Source organism: Sphaerodactylus townsendi, linkage group LG05 (assembly GCF_021028975.2).
Source record: "Sphaerodactylus townsendi isolate TG3544 linkage group LG05, MPM_Stown_v2.3, whole genome shotgun sequence".
In the NCBI taxonomy this organism is placed as follows: Eukaryota; Metazoa; Chordata; class Lepidosauria; order Squamata; family Sphaerodactylidae; genus Sphaerodactylus; species Sphaerodactylus townsendi.
Genome location: NC_059429.1, coordinates 129,914,186 through 129,936,443, shown reverse-complemented (window position 1 = coordinate 129,936,443; position 22,258 = coordinate 129,914,186). Strand labels below are relative to the sequence as shown.

General features: G+C 47.3%; 1 protein-coding gene across 1 annotated transcript in view; it reads left to right on the top strand.

Moving 5' to 3' along the window:
- The window catches only part of LOC125433416, a 104,706-nt gene that overhangs the window by 17,786 nt on the left and 64,662 nt on the right, over positions 1-22,258 (top strand). Inside the window, exons 3-4 of the mRNA XM_048497921.1 lie at positions 13,471-13,515; positions 15,427-15,536. Of these exons, the coding sequence (XP_048353878.1) occupies positions 13,471-13,515; positions 15,427-15,536 (155 nt within the window). The remainder of the gene's footprint in view (positions 1-13,470; positions 13,516-15,426; positions 15,537-22,258) is intronic.

Genomic DNA, 22,258 nt, shown 5'->3' with positions numbered 1-22,258 from the left:
CGTTGGCTCCTGAAGACTCCAAGGGCTTGATGAACAGGATTCAACATGATGAAGGTTTCCAGGAGAACTCTCACCCATTACAACCACAAAAAAAAACGCTTAACAAGGTGTTAAGGGCTTATAGAAATCAAGGTCCGAGTCTGGTAGCCTTGTCTCCTCCAAACTACATGAGCTCTGCTGCAGCCTCTTGCTGCTTTGAGTCTTCACCCCTTACTGGGTCAACCCATTCTGAGCATGGGGGTTACATTTGCAGACTATGAAGGCAACTTTCGAAGGGCAGACTCTGTGGTATTCCATAGACCCTATGCAGCATTACAGTGGGTTCTAGATCCAATCAAGTCTGAACTCTGCCTGGAAGCTAAAATGGCTAAACTGAGACTGTTTACTTGGCCCGCAATTGTGTGTTTTTTTCCAGCCCTCCTGTATATATAAATTGATCTTTCATCCATGGTTTAAGAAAAATATTTAATAGTTCTTTACTTCCACATTTTGGAGTTCTTCAGTTGTTCCTTTCCCTGTTTCCCCCTTCTGACTAGGGTGCTCTTGAAGATTTTTAATTGTTAACTTATGTGAATTGCTGTGGATTTTTGTTGTAAGCCTCTCTGAGTCCAACTTGGTTGGGAAAGGGCTGGTTAAAATTGAATGAACGAACAAACGAACGAACGAACGAATGAATGAATGAACGAACGAACAAACTGGGCAGGATCTCTCATTTGCTGGATTCCGCAAAAATGATCCCTAGGATCCAACAATCTTGGCAGCTGAGATCCCCACACTCCTTGAAAAGTCCTTTCTGAGAATCAGAAGAGCAAGAGTAAAGTTCAGCAGCACCATTGAGACTTTGACTTTCCAAAGCTCATAGCTGGTAAATCTCATAGGTTCCTTAAGGCGCTATTGGGCTCCAGTTTTGCTGTTTTACAGCTACCCGTCCAAGAATTCATGAACCCTGTAGATCAAGAAGAAGAAAGAAGAAGACAATGAAGATGGATGAAGAGTAGTAGTAGTAGTAGTATTTAAACTTCACATTTCTCTCCTGTCAGGAGACTCAAAGTGGCTTACAGACTCCTTTCCCTTCCTCTTCCCACAATAAACACCTTGTGAGGTAGGTGGGGCTGAGAGAGTTCCCAAGAACTGTGACTGGCCCAAGGTCACCCAGACGGAATGTAGGAGTGTGGAAACACATCTGGTTCCCTAGATAAGCCTCTGCCCCTCAGGTGGAGGAGTGAGGAATCAAACCCAATTCTCCAGATTAGAATCCACCTGCTCTGAACCGCTACACCACGCTGGCTTTGTCCACCGACAAAGGAAGGAAAGGAATCGGCCCTCTGTCTGCACAAGCAGAGCTTTGAATTCATTTCAATAAGAGATCCAGTGTAGGGCTGCCAGCGACATGTTGGGAAATTACTGGAGATGTTGCGGGGTGGAGGGCAGGGTTTGAGGAGAGACTCCAGTGAGGTATTACCAGTGGTGGGATTCAAATAATTTAACAACTGATTGTTTACAAGCACCATTTTAACAACCAGTTCTGCCGAAGTGGTGCGATCCGGCTGAATCCCACCACTGGGTATAACCCCATATAATCCACTTTGCTAAGCAGCCATTTTAATCAGGGGAACTAATCTTTGGTCCTTTCCACACGGACACTTAAAAACATTTCGAGGCAGGATCTATCTGCAGCCCCTCTGCAACAATGGTTCTTTCTTTCCCCCACCCTGGACACTCCAGGTATATATACTCCACTTGCTTTCCTACTATCAGATCCTCTGAAGATGCAAGCCACAGATGCAGGCGAAACGTCAGGAGAGAATGCTGCTAGAACACGGCCGTACAGCCCGGAAACCACACAGCACCCCAGGAAACAAAACGTTTCCCCGGCAGAGTTCCGCAACGTTTTTAAGCCCAAAACGTTCTCTTTCCAGCCTGGAAATTTTTTAGAGGAGGAGGAGGAGGAGTTTGGATTTATATCCCCCCCTTTCTCTCCTGCAGGAGACTCAAAGGGGCTTCCAATCTCCTTGCCCTTCCCCCCTCACAACAAACACCCTGTGAGGTAGGTGGGGCTGAGAGAGCTCTGAGAAGCTGTGACTAGCCCAAGGTCCCCCAGCTGGCATGTGTGGGAGTGTACAGGCTAATCTGAATTCCCCAGATAAGCCTCCACAGCTCAAGCGGCAGAGCTGGGAATCAAACCCGGTTCCTCCAGATTAGAAACATGAGCTCTTAACCTCCCACGCCACTGCTGCATTCGTGATACCAGCAATTCTTTTTGCAGAGCAAATCAGTTGCAAATAATTTAAACGTTATAGTTTTCCAATGGGATGAGACACGGTAAACATTACTGGGATCGCGACCGTGCAGTCTATGGATCACTGCTTTTGGTTTATTAAGGGGCAGACGTATCAATACACTCAGGTGAGTTAAAAAAAAATAAGTTGCATTAATTCATCTACAGCCTTTCCTTTGGCGTGAGCCAGAATGCTTTATGAATGACAATAGATTGCAGGTGACATTTCTGTTTGGCATGTGGCACAAGCAGCGCAATTGCCAAGTAGAAAATTCAAAATGGTGCTTCTGGCTTCAACTCAATAAATCAGGAGGAGTCAAAGCAGAGCGCTGGTTAGCTACAAGGTCTTAGTGACATTGGTTTACATGGTGCTTTCTATCCTACCCTTCCTCAAGAGCGCAGGGCCCACTTGAAAACCAGGGTGGTTAGAGCAGGTGCACTCTAATCTGGAGAACCGGGTTCGATTCTCCGCTCTGCCACTTGAGCTGTGGAGGCTTATCTGGTGAACCAGATTAGCTTGTGCACTCCAACACATGCCAGCTGGGTGACCTTAGGCTAGTCACAGTTCTTCGGAGCTCTCTAAGCCCCACCCAACTCACAGGGGATTTGTTGTGGGGGGTGGGGAAGAAGGGAAAGGAGATTGTAAGTCCCTTTGAGTCTCCTACAGGAGAGAAAGGAGGGATATAAATCAAATTCTTCTTCTTCTTCTTCTTCTTCTTCTTCTTCTTCTTCTTCTTCTTCTTCTTCTTCTTCTTCTTCTTCTTCTTCTTCTTCTTCTTCTTCTTCTTCTTCTTCTTCTTCTTCTTCTTCTTCTTCCACCACCACCCCCATGGTCATTTCAGCACCTAGGACAGCACACGGTTAGCAAGATGTAGCCAAATGCACAGTAATGCAGACAAGAAGCAGGAAAGAAAGGATTTCTTATTTTGTCTCCATGTAACCCTCCCTAAATTTATATTTACATAAATCTGTCTCTTATCTTCTACTCTGCTAAGTATAAGATTGGGATGTTTGGCTAGATCAGCTTTTCACATTTATATATCCTACAAGTTTTGGTACCCCAGCAGCTGCATCCCTTCCGCACATGCAGAATAATGTAAGTCCCTTTGAGTCTCCTTACAGGAGAGAAAGAGAGGATATAAATCCAACTTTTCTTCTTCTTCTTCTTCACCTACTTCCTGGTCCTTTCCACATCACCTCCAAATGCCAGCTGGGTGACCTTGGGCTAGTCACAGTTCTTCGGAGCTCTCTCAGCCCCACCCACCTCACAGGGTGTTTGTTGTGAGGGGGGAAGGGCAAGGAGATTGTCAGCCCCTTTGAGTCTCCTTACAGGAGAGAAAGGGGGATATAAATCCAGCTCTTCTCCTCTTCTTCTCCTGCTTGGAGATGCCGGGGATGGAACCTGGGGCCTTTTGCATGCCAGGCAGATGCTCTACCGCTGAGCCACAGCTGCTCCCAGGCCTGTGTGCTTTGCATGCAGTTTCCTTGACTCATGTACCGACTGTTATGATTTCCAGTGGACTGTTCAGTGCTGTGAGCAGCAAACATGTCCAAAAGAGAGGACGGCAAACAGAGACGGATGCAGAGACGGTCATGCCTACTACCCAATTCTGTGTTTGCAGAACCAACTGCGAATGTCTGTCATGAATTCAAATGGTTTGGGTGTTTTCCAGAATGCTAAACTGCAGCTGGAAATCCAAAACATCATCTGCTCGGAACTGATACTCGGGAAGGGTTCCTTCCTCTCTGGAAGAAAAGTATCATTTAGCTGGGTGCTGTGTGGTTTCCGGGGTGTATGGCTGTGTTCTAGCAGCATTCTCTCCTGACGTTTCGCCTGCATCTGTGGCTAGCATCTTCAGAGGATCTGAAGATCCTCTTCAGATCCTCTGAAGATGCCAGCCACAGATGCAGGATCTGAAGATCTGAAGATCCTCTTCAGATCCTCTGAAGATGCCAGCCACAGATGCAGGCGAAATGTCAGGAGAGAATGCTGCTAGAACACGGCCATACAGCCCGGAAACCACACAGCACCCAAGTGATTCCAGCCGTGAAAGCCTTCGACAATATATCATCTAGCTGTTGGTTCGTTTTCAGGTTCCAGTTCATCCAAAGTCCCCCACTTAACCAAGTGTTGCTTTGCATTAAGGGTACGCTGCAAATGACCGGCGGAGAGCAAGATCTGCAGGGCTGGTTTTAAATTGACTGTGTGTCACTGAGGCCCCTTAGCACATGCAGAATAATGCGCTTTAAATCCACTTTTAATGCACTTTGCAGTTGTGCGGAAGAGCAAAATCCACTTGCAAACAATTGTGAAAGTAGACTGGAACTGCATTATTCTGCATGTGCGGAAGGGGCCTGAGAGATGAGAGAAGTCTTCCAGCAGCATTCTGATATTTGATCCCAAGCAGCAGATATCTAAGGGACAATCAGACCGGCGACTCAGGTTTTAACCTGTCATTTCAGACTTCCTTTCCTACAGCATTCGCCTCTGCTTGCTTCTGATACAGGGCCTAGATTCATTTGTGTTTCTTTTTTGGACTGGCGATTGCACTGCATGATGGGTTTTGTAGTCCAATAAACCTGCTGTCATTCTTCACCACAAAGGGTTTGCATTCCTAAATGGAGATGGTTTGACCAGTGGTGGGATCCAAAAATTTTAGTAACAGGTTCCCATGGTGGTGGGATTCAAACTGTGGCGTAGCGCCAATGGGGCTGGGCGGGGCACGACGGGGGCGTGGCATTCCTGGGCGGGGCTGTGGCAAGGACGCAGCCGCTGCTCTGGTCCTTGGGCGGGAAATGAATGCACGCAGGCACAGGCTGCCACGCACGCCGGTGCACCTCCTGCTAGACTGCTTCAAGTTCTGCGCGCTACTGCTGAGAGGAGGGGCGTAACTAAGGCAAAAATCACGTGGCAAAATCACCAATTAGTAACCCCCTCTCGGCACACTCAAATAATTAGTAACCTACTCTCAGGAACCTGTGAGAGTCTGCTGGATCCTACCTGTGGGTTTAACACTGTGAATAAAGCTTTGCTTTTGGGTGAACCCAAGCTGAACTCACCCTGCCCCGCCCCCCATATCCCATGTTGCACCTGGACATTTCCCACTGTTTCAACTGATCTCCAGACAACCAAGGTCACTTCCTCTGGAGAAAATGGTTGCCTTGGGTCGATTTTGCACAGTCCAAATATTCTGGGTTGAGCAAGGGAAATATCCCAGTTTGGCCAAGAAGTTCAAATGGGTACCTTTCCGCACATGCAGAATAAGGCACTTTCGATCCACTTTCACAATTGTTTGCAAGTGGATTTTACTATTCCGCACAGTAAAATCCAGCTGCAAAGTCCATTGGAAGTGGATTGAAAGTGCATTATTCTGCACGTGCGGAAAGGGCCTTAGTGAACTTGAGATTGTGATTTTTTTAAAAAAAAGCAAACACTTCTGCTTTTACCCAATAACTGTCTGACAGTCTGGAAATGGTAGCATTATTGCTTGGAACCATTTCACACACCAACATTTTCCCCTGGGAAGAGTCCGACGTGCGATCCAGCTAAAACAAATAAACCACGGTTATTAAATCTGGCTGGGCTTAGTCAATTTGTCATCGGGGCTTTGGTCTGGCTGCAGAGGCGTCCTGTTTTTTTAAATTGATTTTTTCCCCTACCAATTAAAGAAATACAGAAAAAAAAGAACTTACAGGTAAAAAAATAAGCAAGCATAACCATAAAGAAAACAGGATTCAGGAAATAAAAAAAAACAACCCAGAGAAAGGGAAAATAAAAAAATATATAAAGCAAGATGGGGAAGGTGAGGCTGTTTTTAAGAGCTCACGGCTCACTCACACTTGTGACTCTAGATTTTCTCAGAACTAGTGGGTCTGTAACAGGACCCTTCTAGTCCAACTGTCAAATTTAAGAAGAAGAAGAAGAAGAGGAAGAGGAAGAGGAAGAAGAAGAGTTGGATTTATATCCCCCCTTTCTCTCCTGTAAGAAGACTCAAAGGGGCTTACAAACTCCTTTCCGTCCCCACCCACAACAAACACCCTGTGAGCTGAGCAGTGGTAGGATTCAAATAATTTAACAACTGGTTCCAAAAGGACTCAGTGGTGGGATTACAACCATTCTCTGAACTAGACAAAAGATTAGCTACTGGTTCTACTGAATAGGTGCAAATGGGCTGATTCCCACCACTGCCGGTGAGGTGGGTGGGGCTGAGAGAGCTCCAAAGAACTGTGACTACCCCAGGGTCACCCAGCGGGAATGTAGGAGTGCGGAAACACACCTGGTTCCCCAGATAAGCCTCCACAGCTCAAGTGGCAGAGCGGAAAATCAAACCTGTTTTTCCGGATTAGAGCACACCTGCTCTTAACCACTACACCACGCTGGCTCTTAAGGATCCCAAGTACAGTGTCAAAACTCGCTCTGTGAACCAGCAAAACCACTCCCATCAGCAAATATGGCCGGGAGCGCCCAGATACTCAAGTCAAACTGAAATGCCCTTTCCCTGGAAGCCCACTGCAGAGATATCCTTGTGCCCCCTTGATGTGAAGGGCTGTGGCCATTTTGAGTTTCTGTTAAGAAGGTGGTACCAACAATTATCAGTCAGGAAGCTACGCGGGCCCTGCGGGATCTTAATGAACTTCGCAGGGCCTGCAAGACTGAGCTGTTCCACCAGGCCTTTGGGGAGACCGGCCGCTGATGACCCCCCCTTTTCTATAACATCTGTGGACCCTGCTGTCCCCCCTCCCCTTTTTTCTTAGGGGATTTATTAGTAGGACACCATCGGTATATTTGATATTAGGACACTGCATTTTATTGGGGTTGGTTTTTAACATGTATAGAGCCACTACTTAATGATTTATTTAATTAATTTTGATATTATTGATTTTATTTTGTGCTCTATCTATATGTTCTGTTCACTGCCCTGAGCCCTCTGGGGGAGGGCAGTTTATAAATATAATAAATAACAACAACAACAACAGCAGAGGAAGGTGCAGTACATGTGTTTCATTTGGGGTAAACTTGAAGGGGGAGGGGAGTGAAAAAAATGGGAAGGGAATCAGCAGAGGGCAGGTACCATGTTGAAGGAAGCAGGTGTTATAAAGTAGAAGCCAAGGAACATAATTGGTGGAGTTTGCAGACCATGTGGTTAAGAAGAGACTTGTGGTTAAGAAGAGACCATGGCTTAGTGGTAGAGGGTCTGTTTGGCGTGTCAAAGGTGCCAGGTTCAATCCCCAGCATCTCCAGTTAAGAGGATCAGGCAGGAAGTGATATAAAAGACCTCCACCTGACACCCTGGAGACCTGCTGCCAGTCTGTGTAGGGAATTCTGTCTTTGATGTCCTGATGGTCTGACTCTATATAAAGCATCTTTATGTGTCCTGGGCAGGTCACATTTCTGAGGCTCACAGGGCCAAAGAAGAAGAAGGGTGCCAGGTTCAACCCCCTGTATCTCCAGTTAAAAGGATCAGGCAGGAAGTGATGTAAAAGACAATCCACAGAGGCAAACAGGCTTTTACTGCCCTGGCCCCTGCCTGGTGGAATGCTCTCCCTCCAGCCATCAGGGCCCTGCAGAACCTTGGACAGTTCCACAGGGCCTGTAAAACGGAGTTGTTTCACGGAGTTGTTTCACTGGACCTTTGTGTGGACTGGTTACTGATTGCCTCCCCCGCCATCCCTCTCATACCATCGTAACTGGTTAGGTTATCGCTATATTGTGCCAATTGGCCATGCTGGTAGGGGCTGATGGGATGTGTAGTCCATGAACATCTGGAGAGCCACAGGTTGCAGACCCCTGCTTTAGGCCTACTGGTCCCTGAAGACACCAACAGCTAAGGACAGATGGGCAGGCTGAGAGCGGGTCAGCATGAGTCCCGGCCACAAATGCCCCATACTGACGACCTTGGGCAAGTCACAGTTCTCTCTGGACTAGTTTAGCCCCATGTTTAATTATTTTATTGTAATAATGTTATAATGGTTTTATCTTCTATACACATTAAATAAATAAATAAATAAATAAATAAATAAATAAATAAATAAATAAATAAATAAATAAATAAATAAATAAATAAATAAATAAATAATAAAGGACCCTTAACATGTATTGATGGTTTTACTTTGTTGTATCTGTATCGGTAGATATATCTCTATCTATAATTACATAGATATATCACAGTGGTGGGACTCAAATAATTTTAGAACTGGTTGTTTACAAGCACCATTTTAACAACCGGTTCTGCCAAAGTGGTGCGAACCGGCTGAATCCCACCACTGGATACGTAGTTATATTCTTTAATTTGTAATTTTGTGATCAGCAGCCCTTTGTATTTTCTCAATGTTTGGGTACTTAATTCCATAATTGTAAGGTTAATGTTTGTCCCCCCTTTTTGTTCTTACACTATATTTCCATCTGCCCTGGCCCCTGCAACAGTGGCGTAGGAGGTTAAGAGCTTGTGTGTCTAATCTGGAGGAACCGGGTTTGATTCCCAGCTCTGCCGCCTGAGCTGTGGAGGCTTATCTGGGGAATTCAGATTAGCCTGTACACTCCCACACACGCCAGCTGGGTGACCTTGGGCTAGTCACAGCTTCTCGGAGCTCTCTCAGCCCCACCCACCTCACAGGGTGTTTGTTGTGAGGGGGGAAGGGCAAGGAGATTGTAAGCCCCTTTGAGTCTCCTGCAGGAGAGAAAGGGGGGATATAAATCCAAACTCTTCTTCTTTTTCTTCTTGCTTTTCTTCTGTCATGAAAAATGTTTCAACCGCTCCAATCAAACAGAAAGCAAAGCGCCAAAGTCTGGCTGTTTTTGTGACCTCCCGCCCCAACATCTTGAATCTAAATCTGTGGCCCTCGTTTCAGGACCTGCTTGCCACAGGCAGAGCACATGTTCTGACTTGATGTATTCACTTCTTGGGGTTTATCAGCTGGCCTTTGGGCTTTATCAGTCCTCGTCTAGAGTCAAGAGAGAACACTGCACTTCGCTTCATCTCAAGGGGAATGACGGGGACAGTTTGGACATGTTGGCCAGTCTGTGTTTCTAGCCGGAGTGTTAATGAATTTGATCCCAGAATTCCTGTCTGGGCAGTTGGCGGTATTGCACATTTCCCATACTGGACAGCTACCTAATTCTGCATTTTGTTTCTTGTTGCAAGGGCTCGCGTGAATCGAATTACTCACGGGCTGTTCAGGAAAAAAAACTTAAGGGGAAAGATTTACACCCCTTCCCCAGCATATTTCTCTGAATTGGGGGAGTTTTGTGGCTGCTACTTACTGTCGTTGTTGTGTTATTAGTATCAACAATAGTAAACATAATATAATGAGCCTTCATGATGAACTCTGTGTTCAGTTCTGGTCGCCACATCTCAAAAAGGATATTGAAGAGATAGAAAAAGTGCAGAGAAGGGCAACGAGGACGATTGAAGGATTGGAGCACCTTCCTTATAAGGAGAGGCTGCAGCTTTTGGGACTCTTTAGTTTGGAGAGGAGATGGCTGAGGGGGGATATGATTGAAGTCTATAAAATTAAGCATGGGGTAGAAAATGTTGACAGAGAGAAATTTTCCTCTCTTTCTCACAATACTAGAACCAGGGGGCATTCATTGAAAATGCTGGGGGGAAGAATTAGGACTAATAAAAGGAAACACTTCTTCACACAACGTGTGATTGGTGTTTGGAATATGCAGCCACAGGAGGTGGTGATGGCCACTAACCTGGATAGCTTTAAAAGGGGCTTGGACAGATTTATGGAGGAGAAGTCGATCTCTGGCACCCAATCTTGACCCTCCTTGATCTCAGATTGCAAATGTCTTAGCAGACCAGGTGCTCGGGGGCAACAGCAGCAGCAGAAGGCCATTGCTTTCACATCCTGCGTGTGAGCTCCCAAAGGCACCTGGTGGGCCACTGTGAGTAGCAGAGTGCTGGACTAGATGGACTCTGGTCTGATCCAGCAGGCTCATTCTTATGTTCTTATGTTCTTAACTCTTATTGGGTTTTCAAAGCAAGAGATGAGCAGACATGGTTTTGCCATTGCCTGGCTTTGTGTAGCTACCCAGACTTCCTTGGTGGTCTCCCATTCAAGCACAAACCAGGGCTGCGACTTAACACCCTTTACATACACGCACACACACATGCATACACATGCACAAGGGGTCAAGGGGAAGGGAAGGCAACCTGGTGTAGCTTCATCTCATCAGATCTCAGAAGCTAAGTAGGGTCAATACGTGGAAGGGAGACCACCATGGAAGGCTCTGGAGGGGAAGGCAATGGCTAACCACCTCCGCTTCTCACTTACCTTGAACACCCTTTGATGAGGTCATCATAAGTTGGTTGTGCCTTGATTGCATTTAAATAAAAACTCCTAATACTGGGGGAAGCAGGCAGCCTGGTGTAGCCCAATCGTATCAAATCTCAGAAGCTATCTGAGGGTGGTCCATAGATGGACCACCAAGAAAGGCTCTGCAGAGGAAAGAAATGGTCAAATGCCTCTGCTTCTCACTTACCTCGAAAGCCCCTTGATGAATTCACCATAAGTTGGTTTGTGCCTTGACAGCACGTTTGTAAGAAGGGCTAATACTGGGGAGAGCAGGCAGCATGATATGGCCCAATCGTATCAGATCTCAGAAGCTAACTGAGGTCTGTCCATGGATGGACCTCCAAGAAAGGCTCTGCAGAGGAAGGGAATGGTCAACCACCTCTGTTTGTCCCTTACCTCGAAAGCCCCTTGATAGGGTCATCATGTTGGGACTTGACAGCACTTATGTAAGAAGTCCTAGTATTGGAAAGAGCAAGGAACATGGTATAGTCCAACCACATCAGATCTCAGAAGCTAACTGAGGTTTGTCCATGGATGGACCTCCAAGAAAGGCTCTGCAGGGGAAGGGAATGGTCAACCACCTCTGCTTGTCCCTTACCTCGAAAGCCCCTTGATAGGGTCATCATAAGTCTGTTGTGACTTGACAGAACTTGTGTGAGAAGTCCTAGTACTGGGAAGAGCAAGGAACATGGTATAGTCCAACCACATCAGATCTCAGAAGCTAACTGAGGTTTGTCCATGGATGGACCTCCAAGAAAGGCTCTGTAGAGGAAGGGAATGGTCAACCACCTCTGCTTGTCCCTTACCTCGAAAGCCCCTTGATAGGGTCATCATGTTGGGACTTGACAGGACTTATGTAAGAAGTCCTAGTATTGGGAAGAGCAAGGAACATGGTATAGTCCAACCACATCAGATCTCAGAAGCTAACTGAGGTCTGTCCATGGATGGACCTCCAAGAAAGGCTCTGCAGGGGAAGGGAATGGTCAACCACCTCTGCTTGTCCGTTACCTTGAAATCCCCTTGATAGGGTCATCATGTTGGGACTTGACAGGACTTATGTAAGAAGTCCTAGTATTGGGAAGAGCAAGGAAGATGGTATATAGCCCAACCACATCAGATCTCAGAAGCTAACTGAGGTCTGTCCATGGATGGACCTCCAAGAAAGGCTCTGCAGAGGAAGGGAATGGTCAACCACCTCTGCTTGTCCCTTACCTCGAAAGCCCCTTGATAGGGTCATCATGTTGTGACCTGACAGCACTTATGTAAGAAGTCCTAGTATTGGGAAGAGCAAGGAACATGGTATAGCCCAACCACATCAGATCTCAGAAGCTAACTGAGGTTTGTCCATGGATGGACCTCCAAGAAAGGCTCTGCAGAGGAAGGGAATGGTCAACCACCTCTGCTTGTCCCTTACCTCGAAAGCCCCTTGATAGGGTCATCATGTTGTGACCTGACAGCACTTATGTAAGAAGTAATAGTATTGGGAAGAGCAAGGAACATGGTATAGTCCAACCACATCCGATCTCAGAAACTAACTGTGGTTAGTAATTGGATGCGAGACCTCCAAGGAAGGCTCTGGAATGGAAAGCAACGGCCAACCACCTCTGCTTCTCACTTACCTTGAAAGCCCCTCGTTGAGATTTATTTATTTATTTATTTATACTTTCAGCTTTTATACCGCCCTGTCCCCGAGGGGCTCCGGGCGGTGCACAACATATAGTGAGTACAGAATAATCAGTGAATACAGTCATAAAACCATCATAAATTAAATAAAATCTATAAAAATCTATAAAAGCAGCGAGGCCTAACTAAGAGTAATCTCTTAATAAAATTCCAAATATAAATATGGGTGTGGATGGTGCCCCATAACCCGACATTAAATCCTTCCCCCAAGAGAGAGGCGGCAGACCCCATCGGATGGTACAATCCCAAAGATAGATCAGGGGAAGGGGAAGGGGAGGGGGCACCATCAGCGGCTGGTCCCTCCAAAGGCCCGGCGGAACAGCTCCGTCTTACAGGCCCTGCGGAACTCACCAAGGGCCCGCAGGGCCCGGACAGCTGGTGGAAGAGCATTCCACCAGGCTGGGGCCAGAGCCGTGAAGGCCCTGGCCCGTGTGGAGGCCAGCCGCATCATCGAGGGGCCAGGGACCACCAGTAAATTGGCCTCCGCTGAACGAAGAGGCCGCGTTGGGACATATGGGGTGATGCGGTCTCAAAGATACGAGGGCCCCAGGCCGCGTAAGGCCTTAAAGGTCAATACCAACACCTTGAAGACGATCCGGAATTCTACTGGAAGTCAATGTAGCTGGCGCAGTACAGGCTGGATGTGGTCCCAACTGGCGCTGCCTGTGAGCAGGCGCGCCGCCGCATGTTGGACCAGTTTCAGTCTCCGGATCGAACGCAAGGGAAGGCCTGCGTAGAGCGAGTTACAATAGTCTAGCCTGGAGGTGACCGTTGCATGGATCACAGTGGCTAGGTCTGCTTGGGAGAGGAAGGGGGCCAACCGCCGGGCCTGGCGGAGGTGGAAAAAGGCAACCTGGGTTATATGGGCCACCTGGGTCTCCATAGAAGTGACTTGACAACCCTTTACAATTTACACGCAGAGGGAAGGAACCAGATCCGTCACTCGAGGCTGCCTCAACACAGAGCCATGTCTGGGCCAGGATCTCAGTTTTCTTGCCGAGCGGCATCGAGCAGATGTGTTCTGTTTGCCGTTCAGCTGCCGTGACATCTGTTTTTTCAACCGATGCTTAAATATGTTTATGGATGTGATTTGGGGCGGGGGCAAATACTGGACAGCAGCAAATTCAGGCAGCTGTTTGAGAGCATTTGGGGACACCTTCAGCATTTCTTACAAATCAGACTTTTTTCTCCTTTTTTTAAAATTCCAGGATGAAAAGAACCAAATGATGACCACAAACGTGTGGGTGAAACAAGTGAGTCGACCTGAAATTATTTTACTTCCTTCGACCCATTGTCTTCTATATTACTAATTTTTATTTTTTTACTAGCTGCTGGAAAACAGAGGACACATGCATACACACACACACAAAGAGTCAAGGGGAAGGGAAGGCAACCTGGTGTAGCTTCATCTCATCAGATCTCAGAAGCTAAGTAGGGTCAATACGTGGAAGGGAGACCACCAAGGAAGGCTCTGGAGGGGAAGGCAATGGCTAACCACCTCCGCTTTTTGCTTACCATGAACGCCCCTTGATGAGGTCATCATAAGTTGGTTGTGCCTCGATGGCATTTAAATAAAAAGTCCTAATACTGGGGGAAGCAGGCAGCCTAGTGTAGCCCAATCGTATCAAATCTCAGAAGCTATCTGAGGGTGGTCCATGGATGGACCACCAAGAAAGGCTCTGCGGAGGAAGAAAATGGTCAAACACTTCTGCTTCTCACTTACTTCGAAAGCCCCTTGATGAATTCACCATAAGTTGGTTTGTGCCTTGACAGCACGTTTGTAAGAAGGGCTAATACTGGGGAGAGCAGGCAGCATGGTATGGCCCAATCATATCAGATCTCAGAAGCTATCTCAAATAGATAGTACTCTTAGCCAACAACCTTCCTGTGGTACAGTCCCTGATACTTTCAGTTGAGCTTATGCCACAATTACCAGGGGCATACCGCCCACGGGGGCATGTGGTGTCACATGTCCCGGGTGCACGCCATCTAATCACGTGGGAGGGGCACTGGTTGCCAGTCAGATCCTTGCACCTGGCCTCTCCTGTGGCATGGTGCCCAGTGGCTCCCTCAATGGGCTGCACTCGCTAGCTTCGGACAGTAGACCTGGACACCGTCGCCAGCTTCGAGTGATAGACCTGGGTGCCTTGCTGGGTTTTGGGCAGCAGACTTGGTGCCGTTGCCAACCTGGTGCTCCTCCATGAGATCAGTGGAAAGATTCGATCTCTCTCTCCCCCCCACATTTAGGGAAAATGGATCCCGGGAGGGGACACTCAGATTTTACCCCAGGCTCCATTTCCCCTAGATACGCCTCTGACAATTACTCATTGGATTATGTCCTCCACCTTCCCCTATTAGACACTGACAGTCTACTCTGCTAGGAACCTGATCACTACGGTCATCATCAGAGGTCCCACTTCGGTTGCCCCCACCTTTTGAGATTGGGTGACTGGCAACAAGAGAGCGGGCCTTTTTGGTTGTGGCTCCAACTCTCTGGAATGCTGTGCCCGTGGAGAAACATCTGTTGTTTCCATTGTCATCTCCCACTAGACTGATGTTTCGTTTAGCATTCCCTCGGTGATCCATCCTTCCTGCCCAATGTTTTAATTGTTGTTTTTATGCTTTTGTGTGTGACCTGGGTAGTCCACCATGGTGAACTGGGTTTGTTTTCCCCACTCCTCCACATGAAGCCTGCTGGGTGATCTTGGGCCAGCCCCAGTTCTCTGAGAACTCTCTCAGCGCCACCTTCTTTACAAGGTGTCTATTGTGGAGAGAGGAAGGGAAAGAATTTTTAAGCCACTTTAGGGCTCTTTATGGTTGAGAAAAGCAGTGTATAAATCCAAACTCCTCCTTCTCTTCTTTAGACTAGCCTTATCTTGTCAGATTTCAGAAGGTAAACAGGGTTGACTCTGAATAGGAGATCTTCAAGGAACTCCAGAGTTGTGACAGGGAGGCAGGCAATGGCAAAACCGCCTCCCAGCACCTCTTGCCTTGAGAGCCCCACCAGGAGTCTCCATAAGGCAGCTGGGACTCGATGACAAACAATGTGTATTTAAGTTCTGGTTTTAATGATGTGTTTTTGTTTTTGATTCTATTTCATCTTCCAGTCAAATAATCTATTCTTCTCTCCTCCCCCCCCCCCCCAATCCCCCGGCTTTTCCCAGGAATGGCACGATTACAAACTACGCTGGGATCCCGAGGAATACGAAAACGTTACGTCGATACGAATCCCTTCTGAGCTCATATGGAGGCCGGATATTGTTCTTTACAACAAGTAAGTTGGCATTCCGAGCGGATTTGCTGTGCGACGCTGGCTTCCCGTCCCTCCGTTCAGTTTTCCACCCACCTTTCCTCTGCAGAACAGGGTTGTAAATATGCTTTTATGGTTCTCCGCCAAATCCTCAAAATAACCCTTTGAGGTAGACTGAGAGGGAGCAATTGGGAGTCAAGATGCAGAGGTAAATGGCAACAGGTAATCAGTTACCTCTAAGCATTTCTCTCCGGTCAGGCTGATTAAATTTTGCATCCTGACTCCTTACTTTTTCCTACCTCTTCGACTCTCTGGCTGGGATATAAGGACTCAAGGATATCTGGCCCCTTCCGCACACGCAGAATAAGGCACATTCAGTCCGCTTTCACAATTGTTTGCAAGTGGATTTTGATATTCCGCAGCTGGGTGACCTTGGGCTAGTCACAGCTTCTCGGAGCTCTCTCAGCCCCACCTACCTCACAGGGTGTTTGTTGTGAGGGGGGAAGGGCAAGGAGATTGTCAGCCCCTTTGAGTCTCCTTACAGGAGAGAAAGGGGGGATATAAATCCAAACTCTTCTTCTTCTAAATCCATTTGGGCTTCTTTTTTGGACTGGCGGTTGCACTGCATGATGGGGTTTGTAGTCCGATAAACCTGCTGTCATTCTTCAGCACAAAGGCTTTGCATTCCTAAAGGGAGATGGTTTGACGCTGTGAATAAAGCTTTGCTTTTGGGTGAACCCCAGCTGAAATCATCTTGCCCCGCCCCCGATATCCCATGTTGCACCTGGACATTGCCCACTATTTCAACTGATCTCCAGACAACCAAGGTCACTTCCTCTTTTGTACAGTCCAAATATTCTGGGTTGAGCAAGGGAAGTATCCCAGTTTGGCCAAGAAGTTCAAATGGGCCCTTTCCACACATGCAGAATAATGCGCATCCGATCCACTTTCACCATTGTTTGCAAGTGGATTTTGCTATTCCTCACAGTAAACTCCAGCTTCAAAGTGGATTGCAAGTGGATTGGAAGTGCATTATTCTGTGTGTGCGGAAGAGGCCTCTGTTTCAACTTGAAGCGCCATGAAAGGAGCTTATACTCTTGTTACCCCATGTGCTTAGCATTGTAAGGCATTTGGTTAGCCTCCCTGGAAATCCCCCTTTACAACGGCTGGTCTCGGGAGGTAGGGTGGGGGAGTCAGAATCAGAATGATTGGAAAGCTATTTTTATTGTGGCTTTAATTGTTATACTTTATTGATGGTGTTTTTATTGTGGTGTTTTTATTGTTTTTAACATACAAGCCACCGGGAGGCTCTAGTATAAGGCAGGGTATAAATATAGAAACAAATAAATAAAATAGCCTGGAAATCTTGCTGGCTGCTAAATTTCTAATGAACTTGAAACTATGCAATATCTTACAAAAGATGCTAATTTTCTGCCCCCAGGTATTTCTCCCCTGCTCAAATCAAGCTGATTGCGGTTTGCGTTGTTCCTTTCCGTCTTGCACCTCTTCTTCAGCGTGGTATAGTGGTTAAGAGCAGGTGGATTCTAATCTGGAAAACTGGGTTTGATTCCCCATTCCTCCACCTGAGTGGCAGAGGCTTATCTGGTGAACCAGATATGTTTCTGCACTCCTACATTCCTGCTGGGTGACCTTGAGTTAGTCACAGTTCTCTCAAAGCTCTCTCAGCCCCACCTACCTCATAAGGATCCTGTTGGGGGGAGAGGAAGGGACAGGAGCTTGTAAGCCACCTTGAGTCTCCTTACAGGAAATAAAGGTGGAAGATAATTCCAAACTATTCTTCTTCTTAGTATGAGGCAGGGTATAAATATAAACAAACATACAAACAAACAAATAAAATAGCCTGGAAATCTTGTTGGGTGCTAAATTGCTAATGAACTGGAATATATACAATATCTTAGGCTGATTCCTCATGGGCCAAAAACAGTAGTGTGAAAACAGTGTGAAAATGGTGTAAAAGGGTTTAAAATGGTGTAAAGGGGTTTATACTGTTTTCACACCGTTTTCACACCGCTGTTTTTGGCCCGTGCGGAATCATCCTCTCATAGAGGGTTCAGAGAGAACTTTGGTTAGTCCAAGGCCACCCAGCAGGAATGTAGGAGTGTGGAAACACATCTGGTTCCCCAGAGATGGGGGCTTTTCTGTGGTAGCACCTTGACTTTGGAACACCCTCCCCCTTTGAAACTCACCTGGTGCCTACTTTACTTTCTTTTAAGTGCTAGGCTGTAACAACATCTTTCTCACAATACTAGAACCAGGGGGCATTTATTGAACATGCTGGGGGGAAGAATTAGGACTAATAAAAGGAAACACTTCTTCACGCAACGTGTGATTGGTGTTTGGAATATGCTGCCACAGGAGGGGGTGATGGCCACTAACCTGGATAGCTTTGAAAAGGGCTTGGACAGATTGATGGAGGAGAAGTGGATCTCTGGCTACCAATCTTGATCCTCCTTGATCTCAGGTTGCAAATGCCTTAGCAGACCAGGTGCTTGGCAGCAGCAGCAGCCGCAGAAGGCCATTGCTTTCACATCCTGCAGCTGAGCTCCCAAAGGCACCTGGTGGGCCACTGCAAGTAGCAGAGTGCTGGACTAGATGGACTCTGGTCTGATCCAGCAGGCTCGTTCTTATGTTCTTATGTTCTAACACACCTTTCCCTTTAGACATTTAAACAGAGGTTTTATTTTACCAGCCTTTTAAAAAGGCGGCGTCTGTTTTATGGGTAGTTTTCAAGCTCCTTATGCCTACTGGCTTGTGTTTTACCGGCTAGCATTTTAACAGCTAAATTTTAATACTAGCATGCCGTTTAATGGGTCTCTGAAGAGGTGGCATAGAAATATTCTAAATGAATGTGTAAAGAAAGGAACAGTGGGGTAAAATAGCTAGATGGATCCAACAATTTAAAATAAAGGGAAACAGCAAGATGGATCTAGCTATGAGAGAGCCAGCGGGTGTGTATGGTTAAGAGCAGGCGGACTCTAATCTGGAGAACCGGGTTTGATTCCCCACTCCTTCGTATAAGCGGTGGACTCTTATCTGCTGACTTCGATTTGTTTCCCCACTCCTACATTCCTGCTGGGTGACCTTGGGCTGGTCACAGTTCTCTCAGAACTCTTTCAGCCCCACCTAGCTCACAAGGTGTCTGTTGTGGGGAGAGGAAGGGAAAGGAGCTTGTAAGCCGCCTTGGGTTTCCTTACTTCTGAGGTCTGAGGAGTCAGCGTAGGGCCACGGCCTGCCTCCCAGGGGCACAACAGCTCTTATGGGCCCCAAGGGGTAAACACAGAGGTGGGATCCAGCAGGTTCTCACAGGTTCCCGAGAGTAGGTTACTAATTATTTGTGTGTGCCGAGAGGGGGTCACTAATGGGTGATTTTGCCACCTGATTTTTGCCTTAGTTACGCCCCTCCTCTCAGCAGTAGCATGCAGAACATGAAGCAGTCTAGCAGGAGGTACACCGGCATGCGTGGCAGCCTGCGCCTGCGTGCAATTGTTTCCCGCCCAAGGACCGGCGCAGCGGCTGTGTCCTTGCCACAGCCCCGCCCAGGAATGCCCCGCCCCTGGAATGCCCAGCCCAGCCCCACTGGCGCTACGCCACAGTTTGAATCCCACCACCATGGGAACCTGTTACTAAAAATTTTGGATCCCACCACTGGGTAAACATACTGGAGGAAACTTACAGGCACAGTGCCGCAGATCTCAGTGGGGGTGGGGGGGTTGGAATTTCGATCTGGCAAAGAGAAGAGACAAACACAACCCCCCTTAGGCACAGCACCAGTTACTTTTCTGAGCTGGACGTCCTAGTTGATGCTTTGAACTAAACAAAAAACAAAAAACGAGGGGTTGTGTGTTTCTCTTTCTCTGCCTGTCAGAGGCGTACCTAGGTGGGGGAAATGGTGCCCAGGGCAACAGCTGCTCCGGGCACCCTGCCCCCGCCTCCCACTTAGCTTTGGAAGCTGCAGGAGCTGGCCTGCAGGGTGGCTGGGGGGGAGGGTTAGGCCTGGCCTCCTGGGTGGGGCGAAGCTGGCCTGCAGCTCACATCCCAGCACGGTTACCCCATGTCCTCATTAGACCACACCCCCATTAGCAGTGCGCCACTGCTCTCTGTTGCCTAGTTTTTTCCATCACCTTCATTGGGGACGAGAACTAGATGCTTGGCCAATAGACTTTATTTTATGTATTTATTTATTTATTTCTTAAATTTCTATACTGCCCGATTCCCGAAGGGCTCCGGGCGGTGTATAACATAAAATTCAAACAGTATTGAACCAGGAGCAAATCATACAACACAATAAACAATCACATAGGCTCCCTCCACTCAATAATCAGTAAAACATTCTAAAACTTCATATAAAACAGGGGTTAATAATTAAATAAATAAATAAGCAAGAGGCGTCCAAATCCCCCCCCCATTTAAAACCTACCCCAAGAAGGAGGAATCCATGGGCCCCTCAAATATTATGAGGGGATACCACTTGATGGAACAGCCGCAAAATGAGCAGAGAGAGCAGAAAGGGGGCACCACATCAGCGACTGGACACTCCAGCAAAGGCCTCGGGTGTGGAAATAAACATCGTAATTCTTACAGGCCCTGCGGAATTCACCCAAGATCTCATGGTGATGGGAGCCCGGACAGCAGGAGGAAGGGTGTTCCACCAGGCCGGGGCCAGAGCTGTAAAGGTCCTGGCCCGCGTGGAGGCCAGCCGCATCATTGAGGGGCCGGGGACCACCAGCAAATTGGCCTCTGCTGAACGACTTTGAGGAGATATTTCTTGGGAGAGAGGCGAGGAGGCGCCATGTTGGTATGGTGGAGGAGAGACATCTATTCGAGGGTTGTCGACATAACAAAACAGCAGGGCGGTTTTTCCTCACAAGGTTTTTTTATTATAAGGTGCAAGCTTTTGAGGATCAAAGTGTTCTGCGTGCCCCAGTAACCTGTTTTGGCTGAGCTACAGCAAACAACCGTGGCTATCCAATCTGGCTATTATTTGCAAAAGAATGGAAGCTGCCAGGTAGAGCGCAGGGCAAAGGTCGCATCCGACGATGTGGCTGCTGGATTACAAAGGTTTAGGCCCAAATAAATCTGTTCTTCTTAAAGGGACCACTAGATTAAAAAAAAAACCTGGGAAAAGATAGCCAGCTTCACAGCGGTAAACACACCCCGTTATTGCAGCTGGAACAGTTTGAGCAAGCATCTGCCTGTAACCTCTGGCTGTATTTTGACTCTCGTGCAGCGCCGTGCAAATCTGGGAGAGCGAAGGGTGGTGGGGATTACAGATGTAGTGGAGGCTGCAGAAGATCAGAACTATATTGTTGCATGATTGCGTCTGCCTGAGGAGATGAGCTGTGGATAGTACTGGACAAACTAAAAATCTGCTGTGTGCGTGGGCTGAATTGCTTATTTTTAATATTTATGGATCGTCTCTGTCCAGCATAGCAATGCATAGACAGGAGGTAGCAACTGCCGGCTTCGACACTACAACATCACAACCTTTGTGTGCTGCAGTGCAGGGCCAACTAGGTTTTGAAAGCCCTGAGTTCTAATCCTGGCTTTGAAACGGAGCTCGCATGGTGGCCTTGAACCAGTCATATTCTCTCAGCCTGACGTAACCCATCAAGGCTGCATGGGGTAGAAAATGTGGACAGACTTTCTCACAATACTAGAACCAGGGGGCATGCGTTGAAAATGCTGGGGGGAAGAATTAGGATTAATAAAAGGAAACACTTCTTCACACAACGTGTGATTGGTGTTTGGAATATGCTGCCACAGGAGGTGGTGATGACCACTAACCTGGGTAGCTTTAAAAAGGGCTTGGGCAGATTTATGGAGGAGAAGTCGATCTATGGCTACCAATCTTGATCCTCCTTGATCTGAGAAATGCCTTAGCAGACCAGGTGCTCAGGAGCAGCAGCAGCAGAAGGCCATTGCTTTCACATCCTGCCTGTGAGCTCCCAAAGGCACCTGGTGGGCCACTGCGAGTAGCAGAGTTCTGGACTAGATGGCCTCTGGTCTGATCCAGCAGGCATGTTCTTATGTTCTTAAGATCAGATTCATAATTTTTTTGGAGTGAATGATTCAGCATGCCTGGATGCTGGAAAGTGCGAAAGGCCCCTTCCGAAATAATGCAAAATAATGCACTTCCAATCCACTTTCACAAATGGTTTGCAAGTGGATTTGGCTATTCCGCACAGTAAAATCCAGCTGCAAAGTGCATTGAAAGTGGGTTGAAAGTGCATTATTCTGCACGTGCGGACAGGGCCTAAGTGTGAATAACTAGTCTCTTAAATGGGATGTTCCTCTTTGCCTGGGCCTGGCAGAACTGATTTGTTTTACAAGCTCTGTGAAATTGTGCCGAATCCTTCAGGACCCTGGTCTCAACAGAAAGTTCCAGCAGGCTGTTCTACTACACTTTCTCCTCCCCCATTCATAATTCATGTCCCCGGGCGCATGCTGTTCGGTCACGTGTCACATGACTGAACAGCGTGAGCAGAGGTGGGATCCAGCAGGTTCTCACCAGTCCCCGAGAGTAGGTTACTAATTATTTGTGTGTGCCGAGAGGGGGTTACTAATTGGGTCCGCTTTTCCGTTAGAAATTCCATTAGGTCCAAAAATCATAAAGTCCTTTTGTTTCCTGTGTGGCTGGTTAGCAAAGGTAGAAAACGGGATAATTCTCCCTGTTGGGCTGTTTTAAAAACACGTTTTAGAAATATGGTAAAGTTCTTTGTTTAAGG